At 46.2% G+C, this 24,240-nt stretch overlaps 2 protein-coding genes across 3 annotated transcripts in view; one reads left to right on the top strand and one right to left on the bottom strand.

Annotated features, from left to right (window-relative positions):
• tmem117 (transmembrane protein 117) overlaps positions 1–24,060 on the bottom strand; it is a 30,060-nt gene extending 6,000 nt beyond the window's left edge. The window contains exons 1-6 of one of the 2 annotated variants that reach the window (XM_084672980.1): positions 23,732–24,060; positions 21,953–22,257; positions 11,360–11,492; positions 4,031–4,130; positions 2,522–2,619; positions 1,064–1,223 (exon numbers count right to left, since the gene is read on the bottom strand). In XM_084672980.1, coding sequence (XP_084529106.1) covers positions 1,064–1,223; positions 2,522–2,619; positions 4,031–4,130; positions 11,360–11,492; positions 21,953–22,232 — 771 coding nt within the window. In that variant the 5' untranslated portion in view covers positions 22,233–22,257; positions 23,732–24,060. Of the gene's footprint in view, positions 1–1,063; positions 1,224–2,521; positions 2,620–4,030; positions 4,131–11,359; positions 11,493–21,952; positions 22,258–22,737; positions 22,844–23,731 lie in introns of those variants that run through there. The other variant, XM_084672979.1, reaches the window with a different exon arrangement.
• On the top strand, positions 11,857–16,921 carry LOC146258418 (P2Y purinoceptor 1-like). Its single transcript, XM_084671689.1, has 2 exons — positions 11,857–11,931; positions 15,659–16,921. Exons 1-2 carry the CDS (start codon positions 11,857–11,859, stop codon positions 16,727–16,729), a joined length of 1,146 nt encoding a protein of 381 aa, XP_084527815.1. The 3' UTR covers positions 16,730–16,921.
• Positions 24,061–24,240: the final 180 nt, after the last annotated feature.

The following is a 24,240-nucleotide window of genomic DNA, read 5'->3' as shown; positions in this document are numbered from 1 at the left end:
TATGGAAGTTAAGGTTGACAGGAAGCTTTATACACTGGTCACGAGGCATTAGTCTCTGGGGAGGATCCGTCGATAGACGGGCACATCTGTGTCAGAGAAATGGATCTCACAGGAACAGACAAAGGCATATCCTCGTTTTATAATTCAATCAAGCCCATCTTAGGAGAGTGGGTCATCAAAACTCTGCTTTTGAAAGGCATATCATTATTTTCTTCCAGTTATTGTGCTGGTTTTTGTTGTAAAACAAACTAATTGAGTCATCTACACACAACTGAGTTTGTAGGGGAGGGGCGCACTGAGATATTTGTTACATAAAAAAGCTGGTGATTTACACATTAGCAGCTACTTGGTAATTAGAGTTAACAAAGTAGAAACAACCGTTAAATGGACACTAAACATTAGGTTGCCACATGTCCTTTGATGCGTGCTAACAAAGCCACTGAAATATGTTCATTAAACATTTGGAGAAGCCATGTTGAATTAGGCCTACATTCAAACCACACTCTGGGTCTGTATTTGGCTGGGAGCAACTGGCTTGAACACATTCTCTCTCTCCTTGAAACCATTTTTTCCACCCAGACAAACACATTTGCATATTCATGAGCCACTGACACGAGCTTTATTGATGTATATTCTCCTGCGGAATGGATGACATTGGGTAGAGGGGAGGGAGAAAAAGCAAACTCGAATCTTATGAGTCATCATGAAAAAAAACACTGGCGCTCACTGGGGAGAGGAAAGTGGCCAACTCTCTGGCTAAAGTCTGGGGTTATCTGGCTGCATGGAGGGATGGAGGGGAGGGAGAGATGCAGCAAACAGCAGAGGAAGGGTCTGTAGCCATGCTGGCTCAGAAAACGATCAAACGTATCCCTCGACCCAGTGCCGCAGTGCCCCTGTGACTGAAGAAAATGAGGGAGAAGGGAGGGAGGAAAGTGGGAGGGAGGGAGCGAGGGGGGGAGTGGGAGGGAGGGAGACGTGAGGGGATAGGCTGGAGATAGAGGAGGGAGTGTGAGTGAGAAAGTGCCGCTCTCTGTTTTTAATTGGCCACCGGGGAGCATCCCACCTGCATGACAATGAGTAGGTCAAACACCAGGATGAAGGAGGCCAGGAAGGCCCTGGAGACCTCGTCGCTAGGCAGGAAGCCCCGGTTCAGGTTGTCCCAGCTGATCCAGTCCGTGCTGATGACCAACACCACCACAGATGTCAGGGAGATCAACACTGTCCTGGAGAAAGGAGAGAGGAGAAGAATGAACTCAATGGACTCCCCTGTGGGACACCTATCCATAATACTAGCTAAACCCAACTTCACACAGGTCAGATATACCCTCCGGCAACAGTAGCCTTGAGTGGAAAGAAATCTTGATAGAGCTATCAAATATCATTGGATATTTATTTTTGATGTAGAATTTTATCAAAACGAGTACACCTTTGGGGTATTAATGCATCCCTATGCATCTGGTTGGATTGCACATAGAGACTGCCAGCCGTCATCATTTCCTGCCAGCCCGCATCATATCCTGTGTGCTCGGTAATGAGACGCTGTTTGGTTCTTAACATTCGAAAGTGGATTCTTCTTCCCTCCAGATGACTGATTTTCACCACTGCCTCTGTGATTCCCCAAGACTCTTTGACGTTTATTGTCAAAATATATTCCTCCGCACATTTATCAATCCCACTTTGGAGCCCCGTATTTTAGATGATAGCTTGTCAAATGCTAAAATTGATTGTGACAGTCAGACCAGGGGTATCCATCAATAAGACAAAGATTTCCGGGGGACGGACAAAAGCCATACTTTTCCTCCCTGCCTCCCAACAGAGAAGCAATCAATTTGATGGGGAGACATTACACAATGGAGGAAACATCCCTGGAGGAGTTTTGGAGTTCTGAAGCAGTGGTCACCTTTGTCACAGCTGCTGTATTAAACACAAACGCATTTCACTGGTCCACACTTGCAAGCTCAATTTCGATTCGCTGTAATGCGCATCGCTGGGTCCGCAAGCCGGACTAAACTGCCTAATAGATTTTGAGGCGGACTGAACTGCATTGTCTAGTGGTGATCATGAAGTTGGCCGTGGTAGTTGCAGGTGTGCATGGGTCAAGTCCCATGATGTGTAAGGTAAGCAGAGAGGCACCTGGCCCAGTGACCTGCCTATGTCTATTGATTCTACCGTCTGTTCATCTAATTAAAGGTGATGAGGCTGAGTGGAGGAAGATTAACAGAGCTATTGACTGTGGGTGACCCTGTGTGTAGCCATGCTGAAATACAGTACACACAACACATACACACACCAAAGACGGGCCTACACAATGTCGACTCCATTTTTTTGTGGAATACATGAATAAATATAGGTTTTCTGGACAACGCTCACCTGCACCCCCCCCCCCCCCACACACACACACAAACACACACATATGTACACACATACACACAAACGCGCACAGACCCGCACACACACATATGTGTGTCGGAGGCAGTATGAATTATTACATGTCTTATAATGAGCCCCATGGGTAACACACCAGAAGAGGACAATCCTGTTGTTTCCTTGTTTCCAGAACCTTCTGGCAGCTTTGCCCCAGTCTGGGTAGTGCTGATCCTGCAGCATCATGTCAGTTACCTGGGAAAGAGACAGGGACCTATTGTAGTACTTGACCAGACAAAATAACTATAAAAAAGAACATGTTTTGCCCAGGGCTGAGAGACCAATACAGAATCAGAAACCAGTTATTTTATCAACAATGCAGAAGTACACTGAGTTTTGATTTAAGCTTGATAAACACATTACAAATGTAACACTGAATATAGTTCATTATGAGCATAATCAAGGGCAGTATTCATTAAGAGTAACATGGTTTGATAATGGATGGTTTGAATCTCCCCTTCTTGTCATTTGCCTACGGCACTGTATGGGGGATTGAATAGCACAATCCATTTCAGTGACATAGCTTTCCTTATAATGTATTTCTGTTGTGTTTAGGTTCAATGCAATTTATAGTCAATCATTAAATGTAATCAAGCTGAGTAGATTTTCTCTGATCTGCATCAACATCTATTTGAGAGGATTTTAATGCTCAACTATGCAAATGCCTTGGGCATGCTTCATCAAGACAAGGGAAATTTGTCAACAGGGCAGTGTTAACTCTGGCAGACATTCTGTAGTGTGGAAAAGGATTTGGTTCTGGAAATCAGTGAAATCTTTCTGGCATGAGCAGTGTTGCATAAAGCAGCCATATCCTGTCCACACATCTACCGATGACACATCCCAAATCTGCTCTGTCTAGGAAACACAGAGGTCATCTTGGAAGTGCCTCGTTGAATTAATCGAATGTACGAAAAAAAGTCTGGATTCAGCACTTTGGCTTCCCTCATCCTCTTGTTCTAGTTATTCTCTCTCTCTCTCTCTCTCTCTCTCTCTCTCTCTCTCTCTCTCCCTCTCCCTCTCCCTCTCCCTCTCCCTCTCTCTTTCTCTATCTCTCCCTCTCCCTCTCCCTCTCCCTCTCCCTCTCCCTCTCTCTCTCTCTCTCTCTCTCTCTCTCTCTCTCTCTCTATCTCTCTCTCTCTGTCTCTTTTTCTCTCTGTCTCTCTCTTTCTCTTTCCCCTCTCTCCTCGCTTTCTCTCACACACACTCTCCCATCCATCTCCCCATTGCTCCTCATTTTCTCCCTCCTTTCCCCCCCTCACCTGTCTTGCGCTCCCCCACCCTTCCTTCTCTCCTCCACCACGCCCCCCCCCCCGCCCCCCCCTTCATTACTGTTTGTACTGTGGAATACTAATGCGGACGGCGAGGGAGCGTGTCAAGTCGTCTCTCCGGCCCGCCTCGTGTCAGACTCCTCTCCACCATAGGCAGTCCACTCCCACTGGAGAACCCTCCTCTCTTTATGTTGACAAATGAAAAGAGATGGCTGGGAAAGGGGAGGAGGAGACGTGCTCCCTCTCCACTCCTGTCCCCGTCCACCTGTGTACTGTACTCTGCCTGCTCCGATTTCAGGGTTGACGGACGATAAGAAGTGGGATCTCCGTTTTCTCACCATCCAAGCCGTGACAAAGTCTCCCATCCACGTTCCGACGGCGGCGATCTTCATGAAGCTCTCGTTTCTGATCCCCATGTACTCGGTCACCATGTATGGCCTGAGAGAGAGAGAGAGAGAGATAGAGAGACAGAGGGGAAGAGAGAAAAAGAGGGTGCGAGGAAAAAACAGACAGAGAGAAAGGGGAGAGAGAAAGAGAGGGTGGAGAGAGAAGAGCGAGGAAGGGAGATAGAGAAAGCACACAAGAGAGATAGAGAGAGGTCGAGAGAAAGGAAAATGTACAGAGAAAATCAGGGAGGAAGAGAGAGAAAATGATGGACAGAAAGAGAGGGAGAGAAAGAGGGTGTGTGTGTGTGTGTGTTGGTGAGGGGGTGGTGAACGGCAGGAGGGGGGAGTGAAGTAACGGAGAGTCAACAGAGGGAGAGAAAACCAAATTGTTGGGTGTTGCTAAGTGTCATGATGCTTTCTGTCAGACATAATACATTTCAAGATGTTTTGTAGCATCTACCGACGTCAAGCCCTGACGGTTGTCTTCAATTTGCAAAGAGGCGCCGCTCGAAAGTATTCTCATTTGACGTATCTCGAACCCCCTTGTCGTCTCTAGAAGGATGAGCTCTGGTTTCCACCCCCTAGCTTTGCTTGCCAGGCTCGGGGCGCAAACTTGACTGCTGTCGTTGGGAAAGAGACCCGACGCCTCGCACTACATGAAGGTGCTCCATAAATGACTTTATCTTTGATAAAAGATCACACGCATTCTAGTTAGTCCCTCCTCTCCAGGAGCCGGAGACGACAAGAGGCTTTTGTTCGGGGTCTTCCACTTCTCCTCCATTCTATCTAGGTAATGGCACGGAGGGAAACTAGGTCATTCCCCTCCTGCGTGCGACTGCCACCCCCCGATAGAGGAGAGGAGAAAGAGGAGAGAGGCGTGAGGGAGCTCGTTTGATCTCGTCACAGCATCTCAAAGGCTGAGTGGAGCAGGTGGGCTCGTGGCCCCCACAGGCCAGCCTCATGAATATAATAGATGGCCGCAGACACAGGCTCGGTAGCAGGGCTGCGGCAGGGTCAATGAATTGAAGTCAATAGCTCCCCTCGCCTCTGTTCTGGTTCTCTGTTTTCGACTTCTGCACAATAGACATTTTTTATATGAGACAGCAGACAGTGGAAAGAGAGAAATTGTCGACCGCGCCCCTTTTTCCTCGTTCCTGTCATTTTTGAAGTGTTTCTAATAAGCTTTCAGGTGTGGGAATTATTGTAAAAAAAAATATTGTATTGTAAAACGACAGCCGACAAATCTTTCAAAGCAGAAGAGAATAATCCCTTTATCCTATTAGAAAGCTTAGGTAGGTTTAAAAGGCGCTCCTTTTAATTGACGCCAATTGTCCCTCCCTTTTCTCATTAATTCATAATAGACTCATCAAGCCAGTCCAGAACAGACATGACTGTCTAGGCCAAACAAGTGACCCCAGATGGCACCTGTATTCTCCCTCTCCCTTCATGAAAACAGAAAAACAGTTGGGTCAGATGAATTAAAGGTGCAGTGCAAATCATACATCATCAATGTGTCATTTTCAGACTGGTTGTGACAGAGCTGCATTAGTGAAAACGTGCGGTCTGAAGGTGACTTATCACATTCCCTTGGTTGGCAAATCAAAGCACTTGATTAGAACGGAGATTTATATCTGCATTAAGTCAGACAGACACTCAGGGATTTGGCCACAGGCCAGTTGCCAAGGAGATCCCACTGGGAGTCAGGGCGAAATTTCCCAATCGATATTTGACGAAATGCAGTATAACACCACACACCGGGCTTAAAATCGGCCCCGGTAGATTCCCCTCGCACCAGGACAAACCCTCGACGTTCTCTCCCTCCCTCCAAGAATCAGACCAACATCAAACAAAAAAAACCCTGCTATTTCAACCATGAACTGGGTTATGAGACTGTCCTAGAATGATAAGAAACATCCCTTTTTGACTTAAAAATGTAATGGGCTAGGTGGGTTAATGAGAGAGTTCATGGCCAGGGGAACACCACCACAGTCACTGAGTGACTAATCAGCTCCCTAACGGGCCAGGGGCTGCAAGACCCAGCCAGCCCCAAGGACTGTAATTAGGCTTTTAGAAAACAGCATGGTGAGAGCTTGGACTGGGCTGACTCATCAAATACCGACAGCCCCCCTCCCCCCCTCCTCATCCCCGTCTGTCCACTTGGAAGCAAGTATACTCTTATACTTGTTCGCTTTTCTGGAGGGTGATTTACTGATGTTTTGCCCAAAAGTTGTCTCAAGTCGGTCACAGGAAATATAATGAAATATTTAAAATATTCTCTGCCACCCCCACCTCCACATTGAGATGTGCTGCTTGTGTTCTATGTAGATTGTACATCAAATCCCATTTTAGAAGACCAACACTGCATAATTGTTCCAGAGAACTGTTACCCTGACACACAACAAGCATCACACCATCTCAGGCAACTAAACGTCTCTATCTAAGTCAGCTATGTACGGTATTTGCCAGAGTATCAGATTAAACTTCCTGCAGAATTTAAGTCCCTTTCACTCCACTTGGTTATTTAGCTGGGGAGTGGGAGTTGGCAAACAGACTAACTCCCTGGAAACTGCAACACTATCTATCCACCATATCAGTTTTCCATTAAACTGCAGCTAAAAACCTTTAGGACTTCTGGTCCTAGTAGCTTCTAAATCCACTTTTCCTTTTCAAGGTCACAACTGATATAGCACACGCACATAAAAATCAACTATTTGCTGAAAAAAAAAAAATCCCAAGAAAACATTGAAACGGTTCAAATGCTAATTAAAAAAGTTTTATTAATGTCCCTGGAGGTGAAAATTGGTTCTGCACTGTGTGGTATTTGGAAATGTCAGGACAAGTTTTATAAATCATATTTTATGGTAAATTGGTTGCGGACACAATTAGGATCCATGGTACACTGCTTGCGAAACGTCAAGCTATAAAATAATGATTTCCTCTCTCTTGTGGACATAAATGACTGATAAGAAATGTAATAAAGAATTTGAGACATTTAAGAAAACACAAACATGGTATGCACACATACACAAACAAAACAGACACACACACACATCCATATCAATCTAACACTGGCATAAATGTATAAGGTTTATTCATTTTTGCAATTCTCGGTAGACTCAAGCAGTTGCCAAGGTAACTGTGTGTGTGTGTGTGTGTGTGTGTGTACTGTTGACAGTTTCTTTCTAGTATCTTTCTGTGCATGAGGATGACCTTAGGAGGGGGCTCTACAAGCCTTCAATCCTCCTGCTTTCCCACACACCCTCCTTCAATCTCTCTTTCCTTCCTTTCTTCCTTCCTCTCTCCAACCATCCCTCCCTCCCAGACTGTCAGACAGACAATCAAAGAGACAGACAGCCGAGGTAGACAGCCAGGTAGGCAGACGGGCAGGCAGACAGGCAGGCAGACAGGCAGGCAGGCAGGCAGGCAGGCAGGCAGGCAGGCAGGCAGGCAGGCAGGCAGGCAGGCAGGCAGGCAGGCAGGCAGGCAGACAGGCAGGCAGGCAGGCAGGCAGGCAGGCAGACAACCATACAGCCAAGCAGGCAGGGACTTACACTACTCCCTGTGCTCCACAGGAGGAACCTAAATACCACAACATGCCATTTATTCTGCTTTTGGAATCCCTGCTAGTCCGTGGCATTACCCCAGTTTACTAACAGACAGACAGAAAGACAAACAAAAAGGGAGGGAGGGAGGGATGATTGGATGGACATGGAAGGATGAAAGGATAGAGGGAGGGATGACCAGGGAGAAAAGGAGCTAACAGGCGAAACAGAGGGACGGTAGTAAACAGAGAAAATGCTATTATGTGTGCTATAATCCAGCTCAGAGGGGAGCTACCTCTCTGTCTGTTACCTCCCTGTCTCCCTCTGCTTCCCTCCTCCTCCTTTCATCCCTACCTCCTTCCCTCCTTACTTTCACATCTCACTCCCTTCTCCCCTCATTCTACCAGGTAAGGAGGAGAACCCCCCCCCCCCCCCTAGCCCCTTAGCTAAATTAAGCATGATATGATTAATGTGCCCGCCACACATTGGACCGTCTTAATTAAATAACAGTGTCTAATTAGGAGCTGATTTCTGGCTGTAATGGCGCCGTAAGATGTCAGAATGGGATTGCGTGGCGTGACAGAGTGCCGGTGAAGGACGTCAAACTCCCTGGGCGGTCATACTCCACTGGTTTCACACAAACAGCCCTCTAATCTGACAGTTACATTAAAATGCAAATGGACCAGATGTGGAGCTGGTAACAAGTGTGGATTACTGCACACTGGGACCCACAATGGACAAGCCTTACCAGTAATAACATAGGCTAGGTAGGCAACTGTTTGATAGCTGTTGACCCCAGGTCATCGGCTTGAATATCGGCTTATATGTCACGGCTGCATGTTTGACTAATGTCCCACCGAGGTCTGGCCAATGTTTGAGAACCTACAAGGTTTGGATTGAATCAATCTTGTGCTAATGGTGAGTAAATACCTAGCCTGCAGGAAACAGCAAGCGTCACTTTCCCTAACAATGATAATTTGCACACTTATAAAGGAAGGAGGAAATATTGTGAGGCAATATTGAAAGAAGATGTCGCTAATATATATATATATATATATATATATATATATATATATATATATATTGATAAACACATATTATATTGATCAATATTTGAGAGTATACCTGTTCTTTTAATTAAACCAGCTCAGTCAGAGTGGTTTGAAAGGTCAAAGAAGATGAAAGCATATCAATGAAACACACACACACACACACACAGACATTTTAAATCAAGACCTCTTTAGAGGGAAGTGAGACAGAAACGATATGTGGTCTGCGTTATGTGGGAGTCCAGCAATAGGACCTCTCCCACAGCATAGCACATTTGGTTGGATGCAGAGATCAGGGCATCATGGTGTGTTCCTTTAAAGCCAGTATTATTCTGAACTAATACCAAAGATACCATTTTAAAAGCCCAGGCAATAATACCTCACTGCAGCTAGTTCTTTCTGCACAGATTTATAGAGAAAATCTTGTTCCTTCCCACCCAGGGGCAGCTTCCACTGGGAACGTTGTACTCCTTTGTGCCTCGTCTCAGTAAAAACTACAACAGCCTCACAGCGAGGGAGGGAACAGGGGGGATGCAGAAAAGGCTTGGTTGGACACGGATCAAAAGACTTAAGTTTCACTGCATCATCAGAGCTGGACTACTTCCATTTGCCAACCCTCCCTCCCTCCCCCCCCCTCCCTCCCTCCCTCCCTCCCTCCCTCCCTCCCTCCCTCCCTCCCTCCCTCCCTCCCTCCCTCCCTCCCTCCCTCCCTCCCTCCCTCCCTCCCTCCCTCCCTCCCTCCCTCCCTCCCTCCCTCCCTCCCTCCACCTCCTTTTTTTTCCCTCTTTCCTCTTCTCCCTCCTTTCCTTTCCTCTCCCTTCCTCCTCTCCTTCCCTTTCCTCTCCCTTCCTCTTCTCCTTCACTTTCCTCTCCCTTCCCTCATTACCCCCCCCCCCCTCCTCTCCATCCCGCCTCTCCTCCACTCTCCCATCCTCCTCTCCCCCCTTTCCCCACCCTCTCCTCTGCCTCCCCTCCATTGCAGTCCAGGGTCTTTAGAGGAACGTCCCGGCAGAATGTGAACACTGCTCTTACAGGTCTGTCTCAAACAGAGATGTAAACACTAATGGTAGCTGACAGGTCCCAAGTCTGGAGAGGAACCACAGGAGGGGCGTGGGGAGCGGCAGGATAGGGTAAGGCGGTATGGGATAGAGGGGCAGGAGGAGCTGCAGGATAAGGTAAGGCGTTATGGGATAGAGAGGGGTAACAGGAATACAGGGTTTGCTCTGCTGCAGCTGTGTGGCAGGTGGATTTGACTTGTTCTGCAACAGCGCCATCTATCTTTCTTAGGAAAGCTTTACATGACTCTGACGTCATTGGAAATCTCACATCAAAGCCTGCTTTTTTGGCCAGGTTGTAAATAGTTCAATCTTCGGTAATGGTTGTTTTGAAAGGTATTTGAAAAAACCTTGTTTGTTCTGCTTGCATTATAATTTGTTCAATTTACAGGACAGAGTCCTTTTTGCGACACCTGAACTTGCTTTATCTGAACAGTAGCTGAAGTAGACCAATTGAAAATGTCTGACTCATTGCTGGTGTGAGCGCAGACATCTCTCAGAGCCATAAATAGATGAATCATCGTTTTGTGGAAGTGATAGGTCCTACACCCTCATACAGTCTGGATGGCACAGAGATGCAGTGATGGTGGTCCAACTCGTACCGGCCTACCTCCACAACACCTCCTTCAGCTCTGACGTACAAGTCTCTTTCTGTCTTTCTCTCCTTTTCTCGCTGTTGATCTAAAAGGCAGAAATGGAGGGCGAGAGAAATCCTCTCGGTGACAGACACCCTCAGAGGGACTGCAAATGGAACTTTTTCCTGCGCGGGCAACATTTATCGTCTCTGCGGACCGGCCCCTCTGCTCAGCGATGCGTTGCTGCTCCTCAGCCAACCAGAGAGAGCAGGCGTGATGGATGTCACTGTCACAGCTCCGGCCGGTGTGACGGATGGGCTGATTATACAAGCACATCCCTCTGCCCGCAAAAGACAACAACACCTTTCCTTCCATCTAATAGCCTTCCTGTTGCCTCTTGTTCTTAGTCTGAGAAGATCTGTTGCTTGAGAAGAATCCACAAGATGAAAAATCTTGTTACTGCCCACTCCCGTTCAATGCCAACTTGCGCTCGAACTGACTCTTGTCACTTTGATGTTTTACAAGAAAAACAAACAAGTGGTATATCACCACCTCGTGACCTCACAGCTGTCTGGATACAAGGGCATGTTTTCCCCTGAGACTGACAGATCACTAACGCACAAATGGATTCCTGTCACTGGATTGATGTGTGTGTATTTCAGATCCGACCCTTCAGCTGGTGGAGGATAAATGGGGAGATGGTGGCGGACATCTGGATAGGCTAAGCCATCTTAGTTTCAAGCAACCAGGTGAGGAAGCCAGGAAGACAAGATGGCTACCCTGTACGTCATGATGAAGAGTTATGGAGGTCGTGGAAGGTGATCTCTCAGGTATCCCCCCCTGCCCATCCGTTCATCCCCCTCCCCCTTTAACCCTGACTTGCAATGTCGGGATTCCGATCGACCGGAGTGCGATTGAGCCGCAGCTCGGGCGAAACGTGCGGATCAATGTCTCCCTCAGCCTGGAAAAGAGGGAGGGAGAGAGAGGGCGCAGCGGGACTCTAACAAACGAGAGGGTGGGAGGGCAGAAGGAGGAGCCCTGGGATGGAGTGGTGTCTTACCCCATGCTGCCCGCCACCAGCAGGACCAGGTTGTAGATGTGTGAGAAGATGAAGAGGAAGAGGATGGTGCTGAAGAACATGGTCATCCAGGAGCCGTGATCCTCGCGAAACATTTTCAGACGCAGATATCGACCTAGATGAGGGGGAAGACAGCCGTTCAGTGGCTCTGCTCAAAGGGCATTGTGTTGCTCAGTCTTGTCACCCTACATACCACTCATGGACACAAATGAAAGAGAGAAGTATGAATGATAATGTTTATGCTCGCACACATCAATCACGTCCCCGCCATGTCTGACATTTGTCCTTTGAACAGTGGAACGATGATTAAAGATCGTTTTTGAAGCACTGCTTCCCTACCCTGAAGTCATTTTCTTTGGTGGGTGAACTGACTGAGTGTATAGACCAGACTGTGTGAAATAAACGTTTTAGTTGAAGCTTAAGGTCAACATATATATTGAAATGCTATTTGGTCTGAAGCAATTAAGAAAGAAAAGAAAATGAAGTGGATGATCTTCGGCAATCATGGGGGGGATGCCGCTGCAGGCATTGATGTTGGCGTGTGTTCTGATGAGGTAGGATCAGCATGATTAGGCAGATTATTCAAACATTTGTGACCTGTGCTGTTTTTTTCCAAGCTTTTTGGCTGAGAATCAAATTACGGGGAAATATCTCTGGTAGAGCATGAGATTGATTCAGAAACTCGGCCCTCTGCTCTGAATAGTAAATTATAACCCTCCCCGAACAGCCAGAGGAATGTTCATGAAGACATGAAGCTCTATTCTTGGGTTCAGCAGTGATATTATTCTTGGGTTCAGCAGTGATATATCAGTTGATGTATCCAATATAGCAAAATATCTCTAGTACATGTAATAATAAAAACATCTCTTCTGGCCTGAATTAAGGCCAGGAAGAGAGGCACAACACATTAAAATGGTTGCAGTATTAGTATGCTACTAGATACAGTATTAACAGAACTACTTGTGTCATTATCAAAAACTGTAACAGCACTGTCATATTAGTATTACTGTTGATGCAAACCTGGAAATATCCAGTCTCTCACGACACCACAGGCAACTCGCCCTCTCCTACAGTGCATTCCCCATCCCAGCAAAACAAGACAGTTTTCTCTCTTCCTTCCTGTAAATCCCGAGCCGAGAACCCACAGCAGGATCATGCTGCAAAGACCAGACGTCCCCCAGCCAGAGAGGCCTCACTGTGACAGACAGCTCCTGGGAGAGACAACATCGTTGTGTCTCCATGCCGACACACAATGCTCAGATTGGGATGGGCAGGGTTCAGTGGCGGAGCGATTAACCGCAGAGCGAGAGGTTGTGGGTTCACCCCCCACCCCGCCGTATCATTTTGGATGAAAGCATCTGCTGCACAAACCCTAATTATGACATTATGCTCCAGTCACTTTAACCACAAGGCTGGCTGCTTGGGTGGTTGGTTTGCATGCTGGTTCACCCCAGTCACCTCCCCATCCTCGCTGCACACTGTAAATCTAATTTCTGTAAATAAAATCTACTGACCTTCCCTCAGAGGGTCACAGTCCAGGGCAAAATGATGACCACTGAAAATACTATTCCTCTCCAGGCTCCTACATGATCCTACACTGATACGGTAGCATGGGGATATTCAGATTAGCAGGAACAAACCGTCATTTTAGTGACACCCCGTTTTAGTTCGGAATTCAAGAAGTCAAATACATATTTGACAAACAAACCCCAATGAGGAGGATGCACCCATACAAACAAACACACGCACACACCCGTTCGCATGAATGCTAGGGGTGGGGGAAAAGATTGATTGACATATGAATCGCGATTCAGTCTTTTAGCGATTCACATCGATTCACAAATTTCAAAAAACAATATTAATTTTTATTATTTCATTTTTAAATGTTTTCTTCAACACTTAACTGCCTAACACAGTCAAATAGAAACAAGTAACACTAAACAGCAAACTGGAATCAAATGTAAGCATATATTGAATCAAAATGTAAATTGAATCGTGAGGTACCAAAAGATTCCCACCCCTAATAAATGCCCACACATACACATGAATATCCTTGCAGAGATACAGTAAACAGCGACATTACTGTATCCACATGCGGAGATTACACTTCAAACGCTCCTGAAGGTGTGATTTGTTGTGCAGATGCCTGGAGGAGAACTGTACGTCTTGCTCGGTTTGTGGTATTTCGGGGTTCACCTCGGCTGCATAATTGAATTGGTCTGCATGAGTGAACTTAATTGCCTTCAGTGCAGATGAAGCCACAGCTCTGATGCAGGCGCGCTGTGTGTATCAGCAGATCTGACTTTTAAAGCGGCTAGCCCCGCCAGTGAGCATGGTGGACTTCTCACAGCCAATCTGAAATTAGATTTAACTAAGAGGTGATTCAAGATTCTTCAGCCAAACAGTTTGAGTCATCATACCCACCAAGCACTGAGCTCAGATAAGGAGTGATTCATGAGCGCCCTTCACCCGATGGGACACACACACACACACTCAAACAGAATCACATTCACCACGCGCACACACGGCACGCAAACAAACACAAAACGTTTTAACTACAATTTTACAGTCAGTTGCGTAAGGAGACTAAAGTGCCAGGTATATCCGTGGCAGCGTTTCGGTTCAGTTATTATTATATAATATATCTATACTTGCATAAGTAGATATATGCACTATTTATATGTCCCTTTTGATTAAATTGTCTGCTGAATGAATAAAATGTAAATGTTGATATATTAACTGATAATATCTTCGATTTTCCCTGTCATCATGACTCATGAGGCAACAATTTGAACTCAAACATGCAGCCTAGTCTCCATCTAGTGGTAGTACAATGTAAGTACGTTCTAACTGGATAGATAAGTACCACAGGCCCGAGGCATGCTACTGCCACTTCATGGTAACATTATAATGTAATGTGAGTCAACAGCACCAGGTCTTTGGTGATTACAGGTTGCCAGTGGGTTTTTCATACAACCGAGTCTAAAAAGGAACACGTCTTTTATCTCAAGGACAATGAAACACCTGAGTCCTTCTCACAGACAGACAGGAGGCTTCGGTGCCACACAGCAAAACAAACAGATCCTGACAAACTGGAGCAGCACAAAGGTCAAAGGTCAAACACACAGAAACCCAAACAGGGACACACACACACAGAGAGGCGTCCGCACAAAGAAACACCTCGAAAAACACACGCAAACACACCCACAGACACACACCAACAAACAAACAAACAGGAAACACCACGTCATCAGCCCAGAGGGGCAGACGGCTCCAGACGGAGGAGAGACACACACCAGGGGTGGACGGAGGGAGAGACGCAAGGGCAGCAGATGGAGGGAGACGTTTCCTGTCATCATGATCCCACTCCTGCTCTTGAACAGCACGCTCGTTATCGACACACAGGGTAAGGCCCGCTCGCTTGGAACACTTGATATACACAGCACATTTGAAGGTGTACATTAAACATCAGGAGTGCTCTTGATTGTAAGGGTGGATCTATATGTAAATAGAACATTCCTGAAATTTGCTGTGCAGGTTACATATAATGTCAAGTTGTTGTAATGAACATTTAATTGACACACTATGTGTATTCAAATCAAATGTACTGTGGAAAGAAATTGAATCTGGTCTTGGTCACATATATTCAGTGTGCTTACTGTAAAACACTATTCTGAACAAAAAAATAACCCCAAGATGAAAAATATAAACAAGAATATTAATCAATCGAAAACGCACTCGACATTCTGGAGCAAAAGTCTAAAACTGTTCTCTGTTAACAAGTCAGCAGATCCTGTCAGTGTTTCATAGTGTCATGTTTTAATGTGGTACCTTCTGTTCCTTGATCCGCCTGTGAAAAAAGGGTGTCCATATTGAAGGCAATAGATCAACAGTGAAGTCTCAGTTGTATTATTCTAAGCAAATCGTCAAGCTGTCACCCCCTGTTGACATAGCTGGGACACCTGGAAACTGAGATTGTTCCAGAACTAGGCCGCACATCATATTTTATTCAAATGATCCATCTTCATTGGATCAAAAGAATGTTCTTACGTTAAGATTATTTACATAAATCAATTCAGCCAACTATGTCTTGCACTCTGTATGAAACTGGCGCTTGGATGTTGATATAAGTTTGTTCCAGATTGCGGCATATGGTAAGAAATACCTTAAGCACTTCGTATGAGCTGCACTGTCATGTGATCTTGAGAAATACCATATCTTGTGGTCATTTCTGAGTAAATACAAGCTGTGCAATTTGAATTCAATGTGTCTGTTCCACAGCCAGAACCAGTAAACAGTATTACTCAGACGGTAACTGACTCATCTGCTTTGTTTCCATCACAAACCACAGTGCCGGTCCTGCAGTACCTCAACCAGTCCACAGAGTTTTGCAGCCAGTTGGAGAACGGCAGGTGGTACTGCTACATCCTCCTGGTACTGTTCTCCTTCGCCCTGCCCGTGGGGATTGTGGGTAATATAGCAGCACTGTTCCACTACACCTGCTTCTGGAGGACCAGCAGTACCAGTAACATCTTCCTGCTCAACCTGGCCTTGTGTGACCTGGCCTGGATCCTCATGCTGCCGTTCACCCTGTACTTCCACCTGGAAAAGCCCTACCGGAGGGACATCCACATCTTCTGCCAGCTCAAAAAGATCCTCTTCAACGTCAACATCTACGGGAGCGTCTTCTTCCTCACCTTCACAAGCTTCGACCGCTACGCCCGCACTGCCCACCCCGTCGGCTCCCTCCGGTGGTGGGGAGTGGGTAAAGCCAAGCTCTGCTCTGCTTGCACCTGGGTGGCCATCATCCTCACCTCCGTCCCGGACTTGTTGGTGACCTTCGCCATCAAACGTCCGGGGAATGTGACGGTGTGCATGGACCACCTCCAGGGTCCCTTCGTCTACGTCGCAACTGCCTCCGTCCTCAGGACCTTGCTGGGCTTCGCCTTGCCATTGGTCGTCATGGTCGTGCTCTACGTGCTGATGCTGAGGGTGCTACGGGGTCTCGCCAGGGGGAAACGCAGGGGCATGGGCAAGCAGGGTGTAGGCAAACCCATGCTGCTCCTCACCGGCGCCCTGCTGGTGTTCATGGTGTCCTACGCACCGTACCACATCATGATCATGACCCTGGTCTACATGAGGACCCACGACCTAATCACAGCAGCTAACATCAGCGAGCTGTACGCCTCCTTTCAGTTTTCGGAGGCCCTGAGTGTTGTGGGCTGCTGTCTGGACCCTGTGCTCTATATCCTGGCCAGTGAGAAGTTCCTGAGCAGGCTGCTGGACTGCAAGAGAGGCTGCTATAAAGGGCTGTGCTGCAGAGCCAGACGGAGAGTGGGGGTGGATGGATGAGGGTGAGGGATGGGTGTAGCCCAGTGGTAGAGCATTGGAGGGGTAACCCCAGCCCCCCAACTGTGAATACACCATCATAGACTAACTATCACCTACTGTACTGACATGTTACAAGCCATACCATCCATACGACAAACATGGATATGGAAACGGTAATCAAACCATAACAGCATTGAATATACTGAGGCTTAACAGAGGTAAAGTAACTGTTGGGGATGATGTCACCTGACATCATCACCAACAGTTACTTTACCTCTGTTAAGAGGTGGAAATGTAGCAAACCCATAATTGGGTAGCATCGAGTGCCTGTGGGGTATGACATGTCATTGCACCGTATGTCTGTATTGTAGCACTTTGAAATGAAATGACAATGATGAAATGATTTGAAATGACAAATAAAGTGGACCTCAACTTGTGTGGGACCGTGTGTGCAGCATGGATGTTAAGGTGAGTTACTGTGCGTTGGAAGACGGAAACGGTGGGAGGGCCTTTCTATGTAGAGCGTCTCTCCTCTGGAACAGACTTTCTGGCCCAATCAGGGAGGCTGACATTGTCTTGTGTTTGGAGGCAATATCCTTTTTTCATCAGCCTTACGATTGAGCTGATGCTCTAGTTTAAGCTTAGCCGGTGGGTACCTCACCCTTACTATTTCTGTTTTTTGACCCTCCGCATTCTGTAATCCCACACTCTTTCCTTGTTCTCTTGGAGGGTTTTAGGTGCAGTTCTATGGGCACATGTGGAGACCTGTGTGACATTGCTTATAAAAATGCGATCCAAATAAAATGGGATTTGATCCGAAGCTGTGCATGACCCACTTTCCATGCGTCTAGATATGTGGGTCCCTTATTTTTATTAGAGCGCCATCAAATGTGTTAGCCCACAAACACACTTGCAGCAGACCAAGACTCCCATTCCCTTATGGGATCCACACATACACACACACACATGCACACGCACCCACACACACACACACACACACACAGGCATACACAGAGACATATTTTCTAGGGAGCCCCTTAATCTGAATATCAGCCTACTAAAACTGAAGTCCGTCATCCATCACATCGCCAGCTGTGTTGCCGAGCTACAGCATTACAGTCGGCATGGGAATAACCATGACAACGGTCTCCGGGGTCCCAAAAGCTATAGCCGACGGTGACTTTGAGTCTGGCCAATAAATCACCTGAGAAGTGATAACAGGCCTGCATCCTCTGGGAGAGGATGGAAGCTTCTAGTACTGGGGGTGTTTACACAGGGATGACTGGGACCATCCACAGGCACTTCCCCTGTTCAATTATGAGCCTCAGTTCTTTAGGGCAAGGACAAGAGCTGTATACTCAGGATTCTTTTCATCTTAAGCAAACAAGCTTAATTTCCTTTGCCAAATCCATTCAGTGTCATCTCTCTTTTCTCCCCTCTCTTATCTTTCCCTCTCGCCCACTCTCTCCATCTTTACTTTTGGCAAACAGCTACATGTTTGCTTCAGCCTTTAATCATTTTTTTTTTCTTTTCTTTAATCATTCAAAGCTGAATGACAGTTCAGTATGTTTACTTTTGGAATGAAGTATTCAATTTAACAATGACATTGATTGCTTCAACATAAGATAAACAAAGAAGGGATCCCAAGATGATGATGAAAGATGATGAAAGCTACCAAAGAGACTATTGTCCACGGGGAGAAAAGGGGTTTGAGTAGACGAGCGATGAAGACAAACCTCCTCAGCTTCTGCCATTGACTGGAGGAGACATGACTAAAACAGGAAGCAGGATACTTTAAGGGTAATGGACACACTGAGGACATCGATTTTGAAGTCGACATATAATTGAAGCTCTCTACAAACCTAACATATATAGTTGAGAGGGCGAAAAGCATCAGAACGGCAACATGGCAATGTGGGCAGAGGTGAGTACACATTTCTCAGGTTCGAGTGGGTTCCAGAAGGTTTGACGCTCCGCTGCGCACACATCAATACTGCATTGAGAAACATCAGTCTAAATCCAGCCTCAGTCTACTGGTGCATGTGTGAAAGTGCAGCAGTGTAAATTAAGCATTAAGCCACAGGGGCGCTGTCTTTCCCTGGCACCAGCAGCCCTCTATTATTTACTGTGAGAGGGAAACCTCTCCAGTCAAACTAACAGAGGCTTGCACTGAGGTCGTTTTATTAAAGAAAGCTAATGACAGGGGTGGTGAAAAGGTCATGTCACTGTGTTAAGCCTGATATTCACTGTTACCAGACTTTCCCCACGCACATTAATATGTAATGAACGCATATTGTATGCAGACAATGTCCATGTATGCAGTGCAAACAAATACACACCTTCCTCTCATCCAAGTGCATATAGCACATACACACACACACACACAAACACTCTTTCACACACACACACACTCCAACCCCCAGTCATAATGCCACATAGTGTTCTCAGCCACAACGTACCACTGTAACGACATGTGATGTGACAGGGCCCAGATGGCATCCCTGGGGCTACGGTTAAGGATCAAGGGGAGCGGACTTCCACAGAGGAGAGCTGCGTTCAGCACGACACAACAGGCTCCATGTTCTCAGCACACTGGAACGCGGCAGGGGGGTCGTGGTTACTGTCACCTCCTGCATGAGGATCACAGGTCCCAGGGGTTTGGATTCATCAGGAGAACCACTTCAGTGATCAGAGGGAAATAGATGTCTGGAGACTTTTTCATCAACGTCGTAAAAAATTCAAAAAACGAATGCTGATGTTTGCTCATGAACAACTTACATTTAGTCATGTTGGAAGAGAAGCACAAAGCCTGGCAAAAAGGGAGATGCAAACATTATGTTTATGCTAAAGTCAATGCAGCACAAAATAAAATTGACTGCTTTTCATTATCTAGTGCGCAAGTAATGTCAGGCCAAAAATCTTGTTGGCCAACTGTAATGGACCAGTATAACAGACTAGAAGCAATGAGTTGGCTTTGTGGACCAAAACAGTACACTCACTTAGAGGCAATCCTCTGATTGGGAGAAGCAAAAAAACGAGACATAAATTAAGATACATAGTTTGGCATCTGAAGGGTGATTCCATAAAACATACAAGCTACAGTTTACGAGAACCAACAAACCCCAATGTACTGCTCTTGTTAGGACAAAGGGACAGACACAGCCATCCTGCTAAGGGGACAAGGAGACATACAAGGAGACATGCCACTCAACAGAGTGACACACAGCCAGGGGTGTCTCTGAGAAGCATTCCAGGGTGTCCGTGTGCCTCGGGCTGGTCTTAACCCACATAGTCTGTCAGTTAGCATTCATCACCTTCTGTTCTTGTTCAGGATGAAGCCAGCCGAGCCACAGCTCATTCCACAAAAGAGTGTTTATTTGGAATGCATTTTGTCATAAATGAGCTTCATGTTTGAGTGCCCTCTGGTGAAATCACATATTGCGCTTAGTGCTCTGTGAAAACAGCAACATGGCCAGTGGGAGGAGGTGGTGTAATTTGCCGTAAAATGAGTGGATGAAATGCAGATTTTTCTAGGCCAACATGAATGATAAATGATTCAGTGAATGTGTCAGCGAAACAAACAATGTGTAGATCTCTGTTTGGTTACAAATTGTTTAAATAACATGCCTGCAAACAACAGCTTGGTTAATCCATTCGGCGTTACGCAAGAATCCTTCATTTGTTCAAAAACACACAAACACGACAAATACCCACTATATGAAACTTGACTTCAGCAAGAATGATGACCCTAAACCACCATCAATTTAGAATCTTTCACATTTCTTCATTTTGGTCAGTGAGATATTACACATAGCTAAGTGTGCCTACACAATGGATAAGAAGGGAAGACTGCAGAGTGCTTGCTATTGGGAAGTGGGAGCACCGGGGTGTGCAGTAGTCTGGGGAGTGGCTCTTTGCTTGTTTCAATGATCCATAATGGATGGTATCTCGATGTACAGTACAGTCACTCACTGAGGCCTGTGGTCTGCTCATCTTGCATTTTAGGGATTACGTAACAGCCTTGAAATAATGTTGAACTGAAAAGCTCTTTTCCAACAGTGCCGTCCATCTCTCTCTCTCTCCCTGTCCATGCTGCCATGCCTCACTCTCTTACAGCCTTGCTTAATCATACAAGCACTCATACAAACACTCAAATGTGCCTGTACAAACTCTCTTTTTCACACACACACGCATGTACATCCACACACACACACACACACACATACACACACACACCATCTGTTCCTCCTGCTCTCAATCCCCACCCTTTGCAATACCAGGGCTCACGAATTGCATTAGTCTTTACCTGGCTACAGCCTGAGGTCTGCTCTCTGTCCTCTCTCCTCCCTAGCATTATGCCCTCGGAGCACATCCAAACTGAAAGCTTGGCTCCACTGAAATCCATGTCGTGGTCAGAAGAATTGTAAAAAAACATCTATGTCAAAGAGGTTTGTCAAAGTGGCCATTGTTTGGAAAATGAATCTTAGATGATACTCAGTGCATGAGTCCTTCTACTAAGCAAAGTGTAAGTATGCAACAAGGCTCGAGAGTCTCTGTTTTGTTGAACGTTCTATTAAAATCCTTCTAAAAGCGCACAAACTTTACAAGTTTCCCATCAATCTACCAAAGCATTGACACCCGGGCCACAACACTGCACCATTTTACATTTACAGAGAGCCATGATCTCCACCTTCTATTTACGGTCAGTGGAGACCGCCAGTCACTCAGAGATGACGGAAAAAAATCCCTCACTCTGTGACCCCAACTAATTATAGTCATTAACAGCTCATCCGAGGAACAGACTGGGCGCAGATAGCTCAGCATGCTTATATCTAGGCTGAAATAATGGAAGGAGTGAGTCACAAGAAGTCAAGGAAGCCTCTTCCCGACATCAGGGAGTGGGGTGAGGGTTGTCAGGGTTGCGGCAAGTTGGAGAGAATGAGCTGGGGAGAAGGGTGGAGTTGGACGTGGAAGGAGAGAGCTGTGCTGGGCGGAGAGGGGTGGCAGGAGGGTGAAGGGAGAGGAGTGAGGTAGGCACAGTAGCATGTGGGTGCAATGAGGGGAATCATGGAAGGGGAAAGCAAATCGCAATGAAACAAAATGATTAGGCTGAAGGAATGAGTACGTGGGTTTGTGCTTTGCCTTCATTACCAGAGTGCTTCCTTTCACAGTACAGTAGCAGAACCCCTTATGAGAACCTTTCTGTATGACTCTGCATTCCACATCGGGCCACACATGACTTACCAAAGAGCCGCCGGTGGAATATAAACTTTCCAGCAAACAGGCCAGTGATGATGGCCAGAATCCATAACAGCACTTTGAAGACATTCCATCCTCCGCCTGGGTACTTGCTCACCACAAAGGAGAAACAGTGGCCCACCACGACCATGTGGGCCTCAGTCTGACTGTGGGAGATGGGGTCCTCTGCGAAGATGAGGAAGTTGCAGAACGTCACGAGGTACGCCACGAACAAACGAGACCAGGGGTGCTGGAAATAGTAGCGGAAACGTGCATCAATTTCCATCCTGAGGGAGCCAGCCACAGTCTACCTGAGATGGGAACGAGAGAAGAGGACAGAGAAGAGAGGAGAGAACAGAACAGAACAGAAGAGGAGGGGATAGGATAGGATAGGAGGGAAGAGAAGAGAAGGACAGAGAAGAGGCCATGAGAGGAGAATGGTTTTTGCAGAGAGATTATCACCAAATCTGCAGCAGATTACTGTGCAAATTTCATGAGTTCCGTTCAGGCTAGGATTATTCTAAATGCAGACTGTTCATACTGTTCATGGGTTTTTAACACAAGTATTCAGAGTGAAATCACAATAAGACTTAGTGTTCATAGGCACCCAACAATCAACACAGTAGTAGCCCACATGTGGAAGTTCAATATTTTTTCAGTTTACTAACTATGAAGAACCTATCAAAAGTTAAATTATCAAAATCCAAAAGATCAAATACTTACTAATTATTTATATTTGTAGCCTGTTAGGCTATATATAATCAATCAAACAGTGGGATAAACTGTCCTACCTGAACAAAGCAGCCTTTTGTAGCCTAAGACTCCTTGTACCAAATGGCTGCTGCTAGCATTAAGTACCTGCCTGTTTTCCTTCCTCTAATGACTGGTGCCATGATGTTTATGGGTTCTGGGGCTGCCAGGCAGTGCAGTCTTAAATAACTTCCAACAGCCAGGCCTCAGTATTTTTAAATCCACAAGTATTCATCCAAGAAGTCCACCTCCCTCAACACCACAAACGGCCCTACCATCTCTGGCCTTCCCATTCCGGCTACCTCCTCCGACACCGATTCCCAAAATAGCCACAGTGTGAATTTGGTATGATGTCATGCCCTAGAAATAGACCTTCTTCCAACTTCTCTGGGGGTATTGAATCCCACAGGCATCCTGTTAGTCTTGGTATAATGTGCTACCTTAGTTGTTGGTGTTATAGCTCCCAGTAGATACACACCAACATGCTGTCACACGTGTTTAAGTGTAATTCTCAAGGACCCCTTTTCATTTAAATTGGGACAATTCATCATCATTGCCCATCTGCATGGAAATAATGTGGGATATGGTCATTCACTGAAACTCCATGCCCTTGCTCTAACAGTGTTTTTATCTGGACCACCTTAAGAATTGCATCTGGCCATGTAGTGACCAATAAGAAAGAAGATAATCAAAACACTACAGGAAACACTGTGCTATAGCTCTCTTATTTTTAAGTCTGCCTTCACAGTGCCTTACAAGCTCAATCAAAAAAAAAAATAATAATAATAAGACATGCATCATTCTCCCCTTTGTTGCCACGGCTAGACTATGTTTTGTGAAACCACAGCAAATCTGGCTCTCCTCTAACACTTGATCCATGGGGTTTTCAAACCCGACTAGATTTATGTGATTACACAACTGAACAATCCAATCCGCGGTGTATACTAGCCTACAATTACTGTAGATTTCATGAAAAATGTCAGCGTCCGTATTTGATCTAGATACAAATACTGACACACAACCACATACACTTACCTGCTCCGCGCTGGTTAACGCTTCCCTGTCAATCGTTGTTTTTGGGACGAGAAGCCCCGCTCCCACACGGCTCTCTTTGCATCTTCATCAAGCCCCGTGAGCAGACAGCGGCGCTCTAATCATCTTCACCGACGACAGAGGGAAACTCGTCTGGCTCGACTGTGACAGGATTATCCATACGACCTGTTGTTGTTAAATCAGTGACACCCCCAAATCCTCTTCTATTGTGCTGGCCGGCCATGCAGCTACGAGCAGTGACGAGGTGCTTGGTCAGCACGGCTGGAGCGGCTCGCTGGTCTGTGTCTAGGATGCTGGAGATCCCTTGATGGATGCTATTCCCGCGGCGACTGCATACCATCAGCTCAATGCAATGTAACAAATCCATGGAGCTTCCCACGGGCAGCGGGGATATTTTGTTAGGGCAGATATATTTATTTATATTGAGTGGAGGAGAGGAAGGAAACAGGAAGCATTAAATAAACCTGTTCCCTAATCTTTACCACAGATAT

This window comes from Hypomesus nipponensis, chromosome 14, assembly GCF_054491055.1.
Source record: "Hypomesus nipponensis isolate SF chromosome 14, ASM5449105v1, whole genome shotgun sequence".
NCBI lineage: Eukaryota > Metazoa > Chordata > Actinopteri > Osmeriformes > Osmeridae > Hypomesus > Hypomesus nipponensis.
Note: the sequence above shows the minus strand (reverse complement) of the source record. Positions and strands in the feature narration are given on the sequence as shown.